The 14,854-nt window shown below is 52.6% G+C and overlaps 1 protein-coding gene across 2 annotated transcripts in view; it reads left to right on the plus strand.

The window, feature by feature from the left end:
* Positions 1 to 14,854, plus strand: part of PALM (paralemmin) — a 66,237-nt gene that overhangs the window by 32,648 nt on the left and 18,735 nt on the right. For both annotated transcript variants that reach the window (XM_054013407.1, XM_054013409.1), the window contains exons 3-4: positions 4,793 to 4,873; positions 7,565 to 7,695. In XM_054013407.1, coding sequence (XP_053869382.1) covers positions 4,793 to 4,873; positions 7,565 to 7,695 — 212 coding nt within the window. The remainder of the gene's footprint in view (positions 1 to 4,792; positions 4,874 to 7,564; positions 7,696 to 14,854) is intronic.

A 14,854-nucleotide genomic window follows, 5' to 3' on the forward strand; every position in this document is an offset into this window, starting at 1 on the left:
CCGCGCCCTTCCAAAAATGGCGGTATTGTGATTACAGGGAAATTGTGGATGACTAACGCAAAGAAAAATCGTACAAACCGCCCGGAGCAGGTGTCCTAGTTACCTGCTCTGGAACGACGCTGGGCCGGTTTTTGGAGCAGAGGAAAGGAGTCAGGATTCCTGGGTTCTCTTCCAGGTTCTCCCCCTGCTTCCCGCAGGAGCGTGGGGAAATCGCCAGGCCTTGGTATCCCCAAGCGAGAGCTACTCGTCTGGGCGGCGGTGAGGCTTAATGGATGAATTCACGAACGGCCTCGCAGAGGCTGGGGTGAAAGGCAAACGAATGTCTGATTGTTCATCGCTATTACTAGTTCCCCAGCCTGGGCAATGGAAAGATGCCCAGGGCCAGATCCTCAAAGGTATTGAGGCTCCGAGCTTCTGGGGTCTGGGGCCCTTTGGATCAGGCCCCACAGGAGGGTGATTTCGTGCTTGCAAACAAGATCCCCGTGCCTACTCAGTGAACGGAGGTTTTGGCAGGGGCTGACTCACTTACCGGTGGCTGTCTAGGACCCAGTAACATGCCGGCTGAGTGAGCCGTAAGGGGCTCCTCCTGTGGGTCTGACTCCAAACAGCTGATTTCCAGGGCGCACGCATCTGGTGCCAGCTGGGCTGTGGGTGAGGCGAGATTCCCCTGCCTGTTGGCCAATGAGAGCTGATGGGGTTTGAGCTGCGGTCGCTGCTGGCTGGCTGGCTCCTTCCCAGCGGCCTGGAGGTCTGGCGGATGGTGGAGTCAGTTTCTAGGGGGCTTTCGCAAGTGTGCAGAGGCATCCGGTCAATGCTGTGGTTTACTGGTGGGGGCCTGACTTCTAAAGCCCAGAGAGAAAAGGGCTGTGTAAGGGAGCAGAAAGGGGCATTATTGTCAAGAGAACAGGAAGCATCATCCAGCAAGGAGCTGAGCACTACGCCAAGCGCCCTCCACTCCCAAAGGATCAGGCCCACGGACATGAGGTCGCTTGTAACGGCAGCTCCCCAGCTCTGGGTGAATGAGGCTGCAGATGCGGAGAGCCAGCCTGGAGGCATGTAACTGCTGGGCCGTGCAGTCTCTGCCTGGTCCTCCTTTGAGACAGAGCCAAGCATGGTCCTCTCCCCATGGCCACGTGTTGGCTCCCTGCCCGCACCTTTGTGTGGCCGCCTCGCCTGCCAGTTTTCCAGTCCCCGCTTGCGATCGGGCCGGTCACTGCCACACAAAGGGCAGATTGTTCTGGGCTGGGGAAAAAATCGTGTGACGCTTCCCAGGATCGGGAACCAACTCGGATGAAATAATCAGGACCGATTCCCAACAATGGGGCAAGGACTGGAGGTGGCTCAGATCTTCTCCGAGGGCTGGCGAAATCTAGTTCTCGTCTCGTTTCCGGGTGGAAAAAGCAAGGCCCAGCCTATGAGGCAGTGAGGACTAGCGGACAGAGGCACTAGACTAGCACCCAGGAGATCTGTTTTCTATTCCAATCCCTCTCACTGATCTGCTGCATGACCTCGAGCAAGTTACTTCAGCTCCGCATCTGTGGACTGGGAGTAATCACGCTTGTGGGAGGTCATTCTGGCTGTTCTAGCCCTCTGTGTCCCAGTGCTGATGGGGTTAGAGCTGCACTCCAGCAGGAAGAGATCGCTTGGGGTTAAAGACTTGGGAATCATTAGGAAAGGGATGGATAATAAGACCGAAAATATCATTTTGCCTCTATATAAATCCATGGTACGCCCACATCTTGAATACTGCGTGCCGATGTGGTCGCCCCATCTCAAGAAAGATCTATTGGAATTGGAAAAGGTACAGAAAAGGGCAACAAAAATGATTAGGGGTATGGAACGGCTTCCGTATGAGGAGAGATTAATAAGACTGGGACTTTTGGAAAAGAGCTGACTGAGGAGGGGATATGATGGAGGTCTATAAAATCATGACTGGTGCGGAGAAAGTAAATAAGGACATGTTATTTTCTCCTTCTCATAACACAAGAACTAGGGGTCACCCAATGAAATGAATAAGCAGCAGGCTTAAAACAAACAAAAGGAAGTATTTCTTCACACAACGCACAGTCAACCTGTGGAACTCCTTGCCAGAGGATGTGTGAAGACCAAGTCTATGACGGAGTGCAAAAAAGAACTAGATAAGTTCATGGAGGATAGGTCCATCAATGGCTATTAGCCAGGATGGGCAGGGATAGTGCCCCTAGCCTCTGTTTGCCAGAAGCTGGGATTGAGCGACGGGGGATGGATCACTTGGTGATCACCTGTTCTGTTCGTTCCCTCTGGGGCACCTGGCATTGGCCACTGTTGGAAGACAGGATACTGGGCTGGATGGACCTTTGGTCTGACCATTATGGACGTTCTTATGTTCTCAAAGACCCAGAACTTGGAGTCGAGGTGACTGGGTTCTTTTTCCAGCTGTGGGGAGAGTAAGATCTAGTGGTTAGAGCAGGGAATTGCGAGTCAGGACTTCTGGGCTCCATTTTCAGCTCTGCTGCTGTCTCACTGTGTATGCTTGGCCAAGTCCCTTCCCCCTTCTGGGCCTATAATGAGATTTCCCTGTCTCACTGTGCTGTTTAGGGGGCTTGACTCATTTGCGTTAATAACGGGCTTGGAGAAGGCATGATAGAAATGCAGCGTGATCTAGTGGATAGGGCACCAGATTGGGAGTCTGGAGCCCTGGGATCTATTGTCCATTCTGCCACTCGCCTGCTGTGTGATGCTGGGTGAGTCATGTCCCCTGCCTGTGCCTCAGTTTCCCCTCCCACCCTTTGTCTGTCTCTGTTTCATTTATAAGCTCTTTGGGACAGGGACTCTCTCTCATCGTGTCTGTGCAGCGCCAGGCACGATGGGGCCCTGATCTCAACTGGGCTTCTTGGCTTTATTGCAATAGAAATAATTCATAGTAATAATACTTGAGGTCCGAGTTCACTTTGGCCCTGGGAAAACAAGAATTCTGGGCATGTGTATGAATGTTGTTCCCTTCAAATGAGGGCAGGCATCAATTGCAAACAAGAGCCGTTATTGTCTGAGTAGCACAGACTCCCATTTAGTCTGAGATACACGTGCTTCAGCCAGTGTAATTAAATTAAAATTCTCCTGGGAGAACACGGGGGGTAAGTGAAGGGCAAATATATTTCATGAAAACCCGTTACACAGCGCAAATACATTGCAGATGTCCGATGAAACCCGGGGCTGCAGCACGTTCATCCACCCATGCTTGGTCCTTCCAGCTGGGACTCCAAGTGGCTGTACAACTAATACTGCGACAGTAATTTATAGAGAGCCTCAGTGAGACCAAGGCCCCATTGTGCCAGGTGCTGTACATGCACCTAGTGTGAGACAGTCTCCTCCCCAAAGAGCTCACTGTCTGAATAGACAAAGGATTATTATCCCCATTTTACAGATGGGGGAACTGAGGCACTTGTCTAAGGGCAGGGGAAGTCTCAGGGCTGCTCTACTGGCCACTAACTGTGGATCCGCAGGGCCTAGCGATGCCCCAGCTGGGCCTGTCGCAGCGGGAGCGAGACTGAACACGTGGCAGATGCGCGGGGGATCTGAAGGGGAATGGGGAATTCCAATCGCAGCTGGAGGGCCTGGGCCTCGATATTTGTTCTTTCCTTATGGCCTTCCTTAATCTGAAAGGAAAAACCTCGAGCATGTTTGCTCTGAGTGCATGGAGTAGACGCCATAGCTGCCCTGAGATCAGCCGTTAGAACGTACCTCAGTTGCTGTCGCTCAAAAGCTAAGTACAGCGAATCGATCCAGGCACAAACACCAATCCCAGACCGTGGGGCTTGGAAATCCAGGGCCGTCGAGTCCGGCAGCCATTCCTCTTTCTCCAGGCATCAACGATTTAGGATGCATTCAGTCACACATTGTGCAGCTGTGGGGCATTGGCTGTGTAGCTGCCAGGCATTGGTGTAGTGGTTTATTGTCAATGTAGCTGTTGTGCGTTGGTTGTGTAGTGCCTGGTGTAGCTGTTGTGCCTGGTTTGTTTAGCTGCCGTGCAGTCTTTGCGTAGTTGTGCGTTGGGTAGGTAGCCGGTGAGCATTGCTCGTGTCGTTGTGGATAGGGCCGTTGTCGAGCGTTGCTCGTTTGTGTAGCGGTTGTGCATTGTGGCGGTGGTGAGCGTTGGGAGTGTCGCTGCCGTGCTCGGTTGGTGTTGCTTGTTTGCATCGCTGTGTAGTTGTGAAGCGTTGTTTGTGTAGGTGTGGAATGTATGTGCCGCTGTTTTGCATCGTGTGTGTATTTGTGTGGATTGGGTAGCTACAATTTCCGGGTAAGATAAAAATGAGGACAAATTATGCGGGGGGCAGGGGGGAATGGAAGGAACAAACCCTAAAGGAGAGAGAGAAAAGCAGAACAACATGGAGGGGGCCTGCCCCATCCACGCCTCCTGCATACCACAGTGATGGTGCAGCCGCAAGGGCTGAGACGGGAGAAATCTCAGCTGTTGTTGAGGGGCGGGGGGGGGGGGGGAGGGGAAGCAATTTCTTGAGTCAGTGAGAAAGGTCAGTCCAGTTAAATTGCCTCTGAAAACTTCAGGCCAGATCCCCAGCTGGGGTAAATCAGCCTCGCTCCCATTGGCGTAAATGGGGCTGTACCAATCTACACCTGCTAAGGACCCAGTTCGACACCTGCCCACCAGGTAATGGAAACCGTCCCACCTGTGCCTCCCCATGCGCCTTCGGAAAGCTAAATCCGGCCACGTCTGTCCTAGCAAACGTGATTACCTCGAATTCATCCTTTTCTTTCCCCCTCTCCCTTCTTCGTCTTTTCCTTCTACGCTCAGGAGAAGAGGAAACGTCAGATCGAGATCGAAAATAAAAGGCGGCAGCTCGAAGACGACAGGCGCCAGTTACAGCACCTAAAGGTAGCAACGCAGATCTGGGCCCAATGCCGCAGGGCTGAACCTGAGCGGGACCCGAGCCAACCGCAAAGCATGCCCCAAACCTCAGCCCAGTGTCGCTGAGAGAGAGGGTTCGGGGTTTGCCTGGGCCTTACGAGACGTGGGGTCAGTTCCCAGCTCTGCCACTGACTCCCTGTCCAGCCTTGGGCAAATCACTTAGCACCAGATTGGTCAAGGTATTTAGGTGCCTAACTCCTCATTTTGGGGGTTAGGCACTGAAATATGTTTAAAAATCTGGCTTGGAGCTTCTCTAGGCCTCCGGTGCTACCTGTGAAGTGGGGTAATGCTACTGCCCTTCCTTACAGGCTGTTGGGGGGTGAATGAAGACTGTGAGGTGCTCAGGAGAGCACAGAGGTGGACACTTTTCACAGGGTTAGTGGGGTGGGGGAACCATTCCCCAAAAACGGTGCGCCCCTTAAAATGTGCTTTATCCTTTATCCACCTTCCCCTCTGCACGCAGGTATTCAATTCAGTGTTTCCTTGCATGGTCACCTCCCGGGGGAGGTGTGATGGACTTGAGCAGCATTTCTCAAACTGGGGTCTGCGGACCCCTGGGGGTCCCCGAGGGTACTCCGGGGGGTCTGCGGGCCCCGCTGATCAACTCCTCCCCCTCCCTCCCAGTGCCTCCTTCACGCTGGGGAACAGTTCCCCGACGTGAAGGAGGCGCTGGGAGGGAGGGGGAGGAGCAGGAGCCCTGGGTCCGTGCCGCTCCTGGAAGCAGCCAGCAAGTCCCTGCGGCCCAGGAAGGGGACAGGGGGTCTCCGTGCGCTGCCCTCATCCCAAGCACTGACTCCGCAGCTCCCATTGGCCGGGAAGTGTGGCCAATAGGAGCTGTGGAGGCGGTGCCTGCGGGCATGGGCAGCATGCGGAGACCCCCCTGGGCCCCCACCTAGGAGCCACTGCCAGAGGGATGTGCCGGTTGCTTTCGGGAACAGCCCAAGGTAAGCACCGCCCCCCTCACCTCCTCCACCACCCCAACCCTCTGCCCCAGCCCAGAGCCTGCACCCAAACTCCCTCCCAGAGGCCGCACCCCTCCTGCACCCCACCCTCCTGTTCCAGCCCTGATCCTTCTCCAGCACCCAAACTCCTTCCCACACCCCCTCCTGCACCCAAACTCCCTCCCAGAGCCTGCACCCCTCCTGCACCCCACCCTCCTGTTCCAGCCCTGATCCTTCTCCAGCACCCAAACTCCTTCCCACACCCCCTTCTGCACCCAAACTCCCAGCTCAGAGCCTGCACCCCTCCTGCACCCCAATCCCCTGCCCCAGCCTGGTGAAAGTGAGTGAGGGGGAGAGTAAGTGACGGGGAGGGGGGCAAGGGCTGAGTAGGGGGAGCTTGGGGGTCCCTGAAAAAATTTAAATCAAAATGGAGGTCCTCGGGTTGCTAAAGTTTGAGAACCGCTGGCCTAGAGGGTGAGCGATTAATATTGCCATGCGTTGCTGCAGCTTTACAGATCGGGGGTAACAGGAAAAGCTCCAGGATGCAGACGTGCCGCTTTGAAGGGCTTCCTCTGAAGGGTTTCCGTCGTGGAACGAGCAGCTTGGAAACCAGCCATCTCCCTGCTCGCTTGAGCCAGGTGGCAAAGTCTGGGGACTGACCCTAATGACTCACCTGCCCTAAGAAACGTGCCCTGGCACGGGACATCCCGCTGAAACAGCTGCGATCGCCTGCAGACTAACCCACTGGGCTTTGGGTTTCCCCAAAGGCCTGATCTGAACAGCATGGCTAGGACAGGGCCTGGCCCTGAGTGCGTCTCTGGAGAGGGGAAAGCAGCATTTTCCCAGCACAGAGAACGTCCCTCGCTCCTCACCTTCTGCACTGAGACTGCTCGGCTGTGCCCGAGCACCTCTGACTTGGGTTGGGAAGGGCCCTATGCTTTTCTGATGAGCCCCAGACTGCCCGAGGTTTGAAACCACACCAGCGTAGCAGGTCATGGCGGTATATAGAGACACTGTGGTCATTGGTGGGGCTTGAACCTACAACCACGAGTACCCAAAGCCTATGCTGCTACTGGGAAAGTACTTTTGGATGAAAAAGTGTTAGCCAGCTCTAGTGGGTGGTTTGGTTTTCCGAGGTGGGAAGGAAGGAGTTAATGGAGAGTTTGATCCGAGTGAGAGGGAAGCGGTGAATTCACCATCTCTGGATGTCTTCAGATCAAGATTAGATGCCTTCTTGGAAGTGGCTTTAGCCAGCATGATTGGGCTTGATACAGGAGTGACTGGGTGAAATTCTAAGGCCTGCGGTATACAGGTCAGACTAGCTGTTCTAATAGTCCCTTCTGGCCTTAAGCTTGATGAAGACACCGGAGGGTTCACGCTCAGATGCTAGGATGATGGGCAGCAGTATAGACAGATTCAGCCCCATGATGCAGACTGACGTCCTTGCTGGTTCGTGTTCTGCAGGGCCATTAGCCCCTTGCTAATGTGTGTTCCTGGTAACACTCCACCCACCCCCAGTGGCTCTCCCATTGCAGACAGCGGTAGGAGGTGTCATGGTACCACTCCAGGAGGCCAATTAGGAGAGACCCCAATGCTCGGCCTCCTCCCTGCTATGTTGGTGGTGCAGCATTGGAGCCCAGGTTCTCACACCAGTATCCCTAGTGCAGAGGGAGGAAAGTAACCGGTCTCTCTGTGTTCCCCTCCCAACCCTACCTAGTCCAAGGCTCTGAGGGAGAGGTGGCTGCTGGAAGGAGCCCCGTCGTCCGCCACTGAGGAAGACGAGGCCATGAAGAAGCAGATGCAGGAAGACGAAGTGAAGACCAAGGAGCTGGAAGAAACCATCCAGAGGTAATGGCGAAGGAGTATAGGGAGGGAGGGCACTCCCCAGAGGTGAGGGGAGCGGGAGGCCATTGGTGGGCACAGAGTAGGTGGGAGCTGGTCCCGAGAAGAAAGTAGCAGGAAACCAACAGCTACACCGAGAGCTTGGAGGCAAATGAAGGTGCTAGTTGGTTTTGCACTAACTCACTTCCCCACACCCTTCACCCCACCCCTGGTCTCCCTGCATGCCCCTTCCCTGGCCAGTCTCTGGGATGTCACCAACACTTGTAGTCCCACTTGTGAGGGCCATGCAGAGCAGCTGGAAGAAGCCATGTCCTTCAGGGCTGATGGGACTATCATGCACAGGAGACCCAGTTCCCTTTGCACGTGGCTCTTGTTCAGAGAAACAGCCACCTGGAAAGGGACCCAGATTCACAGCACAAGCCTCAGACCGCACAGAACACACAAGGAGCGTTCATCTGGAGTCTGAGGCAGTGTGGTTTGAGCAGGTGCCTTCGAGTCAGGATGCTTGAGTGCTAGGCCTGACTTGGGGAGGCAGTGTGATCTAGTGGTTAAAGTGGGGGTGAGGCACCAGGGCTCCGTTCCTGGCCCTGCCTCCAATTTTATTTGTGAGACCTCGGGCAAGTCATCTAATCTCCCCGTTTCTCCGTCTGTGAAATGGAGAACGGGTCCATCCCTACCTAGGGCTTTGAGATTCTCCGATAAGAGGTGGTAAATATAAGATATTCTTATAACCGGGCTAAATCCTGAGCTCTTGACTCAGATCTTACTCAAGCAAAGCCCCTGTGGCAATCACTGGGAATGTTGCCTGAGAGAGAACTGCAGGATTCGTACCCCCGCTAGCAGTGTGTTCGTGTTGAACCCCTGCAGATACCTCGTGCTATTTTGGCTTCTCCAGTCCTGGAGTGTCTGCGGTAACTGGGGCCGGGTGTCAGGGGGAGAGCTGTGCACAGCGGTGCGGGCTTTGGCGGGGAATAGGGTGGAGGGGAGCTGAAGGGGGTAGCTCAACTTCTTCAGGCGCATCCAGGCGGCAGGGTGTTGCCAGGAAATACAACGGACTTGCGCTCCCTGTTCCTTGCACCACCTCCCACACAGGAGAGCGTCTGACACACACAGCTGAACATTCCAAGTTCCCTCCCTCCGGGAGCTGCTGACCGTGGTAGTTTTCCCATCCTCTCCCCCAAGCAGTGGAGAGCGAAGCCCCTTTCACTGTCTGTGCATCTTGGTCTGCAGCCCTATTGAAGTCTGGAGTTTTTTTTTTCCCAGAGCCGCCCTCCTCGTCCTCTGTCACTTTAAAGCCTCCCTCCCCACCCGTACAGCAGCCTTGACCTTTTGACTCTGGTACGCTGGAAGCGAGGGCGGGTGGGAAATATTCCATCTAAACTGTTTTGGGCTGGAAAGCAGGGAATTCAATTAAATGGGATTTTGCGCAAAAAGTTTCTGCAGGAAGTTTCAGTTGAGCATCGAACCTCGATGTTGTGATTGTGAAATGCTGCCCCGGTGCCTCGGAGGAGTTACAGTTTGGGTGTCCTGGGCTCCCGTTCGGCTATGTGGACCGGGCCTCTCAACCAAACTTCCCCTCCCCTGAAGCCTCGTGGATGTATGACTGCCATGATGCACCTCCCTCCCCCCACCAAAATGAACCAGGGTTTGGAATAGCAGCTGGTGACAGATTGGGATCACAGAGGGCTGAATGTAGAGAACCTGGAGGTGGAATAGCCGGAGGCGATGGGTCAGGACTGAGCTGCAGTGGAGACAGTCATATAACATCTGGCCTCGCTAACATTGGCCATCTCCAGCCCGTACTGTTCATAGAATATCAGGGTTGGAAGGGATCTAGTCCAACCCCCTGCTCAAAGCAGGACCAATCCCCAGACAGATTTTTGCCCCTGATCCCTAAATGCCCCCCTCAAGGATTGAACTCACAACCCTGGGTTTAGCAGGCCAATGCTCAAACCACTGAGCTTTCCCTTCCATTTCTTAAGTGCTAAATTCCCTCCCGGTTCAAAGGCCAAGCAGTTTGGTTTTCCCCTTGGAATTTTCTCCTCATGCAGAGGGGATTTCAGAACGCACTTGCTTTGCCCTTGTTGGGGGAGGCCGATAGCCATACGCCCAGCACCCTAGAGCACCCATCAGCGGCAATTAGGAGACGACATTATTTAAAGTGAAAATCCAATAGCGATTGGGAGGGGGAAAGAGGGGAAATTGAATCCATCAGGAACCTGCGATGCTGTAATGCTGCCCCCGGGGAGGTATGCCTGAACACAGATGGCCTCGCTCCCCCAGCTCTCTCCCTAATGGCATTTGTGCTTTTCACGTTGCTAGAGGCTGCGGGAAGCTTCCCAGCTAGACACACAAACTCAGGGCTGAGGGGCGAGGAGCCCTTGGTGCCATGGACAAAGATCCATGACGATCTACAGTAGAGGGATGATCCTAACGTTGGCTGGGAGGGGGGCCCATTAGCTGGGCCTTTCCCATCTCTAGCTCGGCGCTCCTATGAGTCTGTGTCTTGCATCCGTCTAGAGCCATTTTGCTTTCTCAGTCTTGGGGGCAAAGTGGGTTTATACAGCCTCTGCTGATCTGTGTTCCTGAAATTGATCAGTGCCGAACGCCTGCCCCCTCACCACCTAGGCTCTGCCTTCCCCTTCCCCTCCACAGATGACAAAGGGGACATCCCCAAGGAGGCAGCACCACCATCCACAGACAAATTGGACTCTGCATTTCACAGCAATAGGGTGACCAGATGTCCCGATTTTATAGGGACAGTCCCGATATTCAGGGCTTTTTCTTATATAGGCGCCTCTTACCCCTCACCTGTACTGATTTTTCACATTTGCTATCTGGTCACCCTACACAGCGAGCACAAATCCACCCTGCGGTTTCAATGAGATGTCACCGAAAGCAGAATTTAACCCGTCTGTGCACTGTTACCTACGTGCTCAATGTCTTCATTAGATGGAGTGGGAAGTCTTGCCTATTTCAAAACGTGCAACAATTTCCCCTTTGAAATCAAGAGGAGATTAAGCGGGGACACGAGAGCGGTCTTCAAACAGTTGAAGGGCTGCTATAAAAAAAGATGGAGAAAAGTTGCTCTTTCTTGCCATCGAGGGCAGGGCAAGAGGCCATGGGTTCAAACGACAGCACAGCAGATTTAGATGAAATCTCAGGAAAAAGGTCCTGGCTGTAAAAACGGTAAGACGATGCCTCGGGAGGCTGTGAAAGCTCCTTCACTGGAGGTTTTCTAAAGGAGGCTGGACAGCCATCCGTCTTGGATGGTTTAGACACAACAAATTCTGCATTTTGGCCGGGGGTCAGACTAGATGACCCTTTAAGAGGTCTCAGGGATGGGGCGGTCACTTTCAGACTCCTTAGAACTCTCAGTCGCCAATCAGAGTACACTGAAGCATGTATGCGATCTGATTGGCTAATGGCCTGGCTAGCACTGATTCCTGGGGAGGAAGGTATGGATTCCCCCACCAGCTGTGATCTGGGATTTGTCTCCTGTATGGAGCAGTGCGCATGTGATCAGACATTTATTGTTATCTAGTAGGTAGCATTGGCTGGATAGTCGGGGAAGAAGTCGGACCGCTGTTTAGCTTCCCAGTGGATATTGAACACGGCAGCAACCAAATCTGGAGTGCTGGCTTTGCAGTCGTATATCTTAGGAGACTTAGATGAGTTAGAAGGAAAAGCGAGAAACGTTTACCCTCTCCCAGTAACCTCCTTCCTGTTCATTCAGCTGCCAAAGAGCAGAAAGAAAAAGCCAGCAGCAAAGAAGCTTTGCTAGGAGAGGTATCCCAGCAGCCAGAATGCAGTAAATTACTCCCTCTCCGTCATGCTGGCCATTAATTACAGAGGATCAGTGCAGATATAGGTCAGATCCAAAGAGGCCATTGTCCCTGTTTTAATGGCACAATGGATTTTTCAGAGACTGGAGAGGGGAAGGGCGCTTTACGCACAGGAGACAAAAATAAAAATCTGCTGAAGGGGACACTGTCAAAGTAAAAATTGTGCATGTCCAGGCCGGATGGTGATCTAAGCTATATGGGTACAAATCTGGAGGAAGTTCACTGACATCCCGGTTCTATATCAACAGAAGTGAGGTCAGAATGAGGCCTCTTTGTTCAAAAATTCCCTGCCTGAATTGCTAATAACTAGAACTAGTTGAGAAACGGGGACAGGTTTTTATGAGAAATTGTGAAGCTTTTGGAGGCAAAAAGCTCGGCAACGTTTGTAATATTTCATCTGACTAATAACATAACAAATATTTCAGCTGACTAATCACACCGAAAACCCACGGAGCGCGATTTTAGTCTGATCCAAAGCCCGTGGATGTCAATGAAGGTCTTTTCATTCCCTTTGATTGTTTTGGGGTCGAAACCTTGCACCGTGTTGGTTTCAGTGAGGCTGCTCAGGTGTAACAAGGATTACATTTGCCCCACGTCCACTTTGCCAACTCTCGCAATTTAATTTTTAATTTATTGCGAGTCTCATGGTGTTTGGAGCTTTTCTTAAATTGCCAGCTCCTGGAGTCATGTGAATATAGAAAAATCTTGGCTTTTATTTTAAAAAAGTTTCTGACCTTCACAGTTGCAGAGAAAAGTTTGAAAGCATGACCTGTGAGTGACCTAAAGGCTCCCAAACCAGAAAGCAAATACCCAAGCTATATTATTTATTTAAATCTCATGATTTTAAGCCAATATTTTGGTTCTTATGGGGCAGGACTCCTGATTCTTGAATGCTTGAGCATAGCAATACTGCAGTTTTAAAAATCTGATTTCATTCTCACTACTGATACGGTTTGTTTGTGGAGGATTTTTTTGTTTTTGTTTTTTTTGCATTTTACTCAGGTAGCGAAACTAGTCTCATTGGTTTCACTTCCTAGTTTTCACCACAGGATGCTTTTGTGATCTGGAGCCCATTGCTGCAGGGTGGACTGTTCCAAGCCTCCCCAAGGAACTGTTTGCAAAACTGATGCTTGTTTTAAACATTTTCGTGTTCGGCTTAGTGCTTTGCAAAGGTAGGGGTGTCCCCGGAGCGGCTCAATTTCATCACATGTACACCAGGTATATTTTCATCTGTGAGTAAGGAGAGGGAAAGCACTGGACGGGGACTCAGGAGATCTGGGTTAATTCTCAACTCTGCCACCAACTCAGTGTACGACCCTGGCCAAGTCCCTTAGGGGAGGTCTACATTGTAATGTAAGCCCAGGGTTGGTAGAACTTGAATGAGCAGATCCTGGGTTTGTTAACCTAGGGCTTAGTGTTTACAGGTTAGGAATTATTAAACCCTGGGGCTCCAGCCTCTACACTGCCTTATGCAGGCCCAAATCCAACCACCCGTATCCCAGACTTCCTAGCGCCCTCCCAAAATGTGGCCATTTTAGCACTTTGTTCATGGTGCAGTGTTAGAAAACATTACTGTCCACCAAACTTGACTGTCCACAGGACTGAGAATGTCGACCCATGGGATCGTTGGATACTTTTGGCAGATTCCCAGAGTATGAGTCCAATGGGGCTGCGTCTACATTGCAAGGCAATAGGCCTTGAACCCTGGGTACCGGCTTGACTGAGGCGCCCAGACCCTCCACCCCGTGGGAGCCTGAGTTTGAACCCTGGGCTTACGCTGGGTGCGTCTACACTGCAGTGAAATACCCGTGGCCGGCCCACGTCAGCTGACTCAAGCTCACAGGGCTCGAGCTGCAGGGCTGTAAAATTGTGGTGTAGATGTTCGGGTGTGGGCTGAAGTCTGAGCGCTGGGACCCTGCGAGAGGGGAGGGGACGCGAGTATGTAGCCAGAGTTCTGGATGGGCTTGTACGGCCCACGCTGCCCCATCTTCACTGCTATCGCACGGGCAGGCCGACCCGCACTGCAGCCGCACCGCCGATGGCTGTGTAGACACACTCTACCATTCTAGCACTAGCGGCTGCAGCTCGAAAACGTGACCCCTGCGAGGTTCAAAAGCGAATAAGGCAAATAAAAGACTCCTGGGGCATTTTAAAAAACCTCCTCATTTTTAAGCCAGTCTCCTGAGTTTCCAGGACTTATCTCAGGAGTTCTGGTGGCCATGGTGGTTTCTCCTTCTGTAAAATGGGGCTAATAAAACTCCCTTTCTCCCACCCTTTGCCTGTTTAAGCTCTCAGTAGAGGGATTTTCTCTTAGGAGGTGTGGGCCCATCACTGCAGAGTTAACGCGAGCGATAGCCTCGCTCAAGTGAGAGCATCCACACTGCAAAGTAACACTAGCTACACAGAGTGGTCATGTTAGCTGCGGGTGAGTTATGCTTACTCCCGCTGTCGCCTGTATCCCCCGGCGGGCCAGCCAGCTTGAGCTAGAAGCAGCCCCGACCTTGGGTTAAGGGGCTTTGCGTGTGGACGGGATCGAATTGGGGCAACACTTGAGTTAATTGTGCCCGGTTTAACTTCCAGTTCAAACAGGAATTAGCCCGGGGACGTTCTCTGGCCAGTGCTGTGGAGGGGTTCAGACAGGATGACCGTAGAGGTCCCTTCTAGCCTTCTGATCTGTGAGTGTTTGTCGCCTTGTTTGTACAGCGCCTGGCACGATGGGGTCCTGGTCTGGCTGTGGCCTCCATGTGCTGTTTTATACAGATAACAAGAACGGTTATCTGTGATCTATTGAGTTATCCTGGCCAAAGTGGAGTAACAGAGAGAGGCGAGCCAAGCTAGGGAGTTGTAAAATCCTCAGCTCAGTCCATGGTCCAGTGGTCAGGTCATTAGCCTAGAACCTGTGAAACCTGGATTCCGCTTCCTCTGTGGCTTAAGGCAGGACGCTTTGCCTCTTGGTGCCTCATTCCCCATCTGTCCAGCGGGGATTACAGCACTGCCCTGCCTTACAAGGGTGCTGTGAGGATGAATACATTAAAGATGGTCAAATGCTTGGAGATCTACCGAAAAGCGCCCTATAAGAGCTAGGTATTTATTTCTATTGCAGGAATGCCTAGGAGCTGCCATCACGGACCTGGGGTGCTAGGCGCTGTACAAACACAGTCCCTGCCCCAATGATCTTACGCTCTTTAAATGTCCAGTGAATGGCTTTTGTCCGAAGCTACATTTTCTTCTACCCTTTGCAGCCCCAACTCTGTCACCAGAATTTATCAGATTCTGTAGCTGACAAATTTCAGCTTTTTAAATCTTCCCGCAATAAATGG

Source organism: Malaclemys terrapin, chromosome 24 (assembly GCF_027887155.1).
Source record: "Malaclemys terrapin pileata isolate rMalTer1 chromosome 24, rMalTer1.hap1, whole genome shotgun sequence".
Classification (NCBI taxonomy): Eukaryota; Metazoa; Chordata; order Testudines; family Emydidae; genus Malaclemys; species Malaclemys terrapin.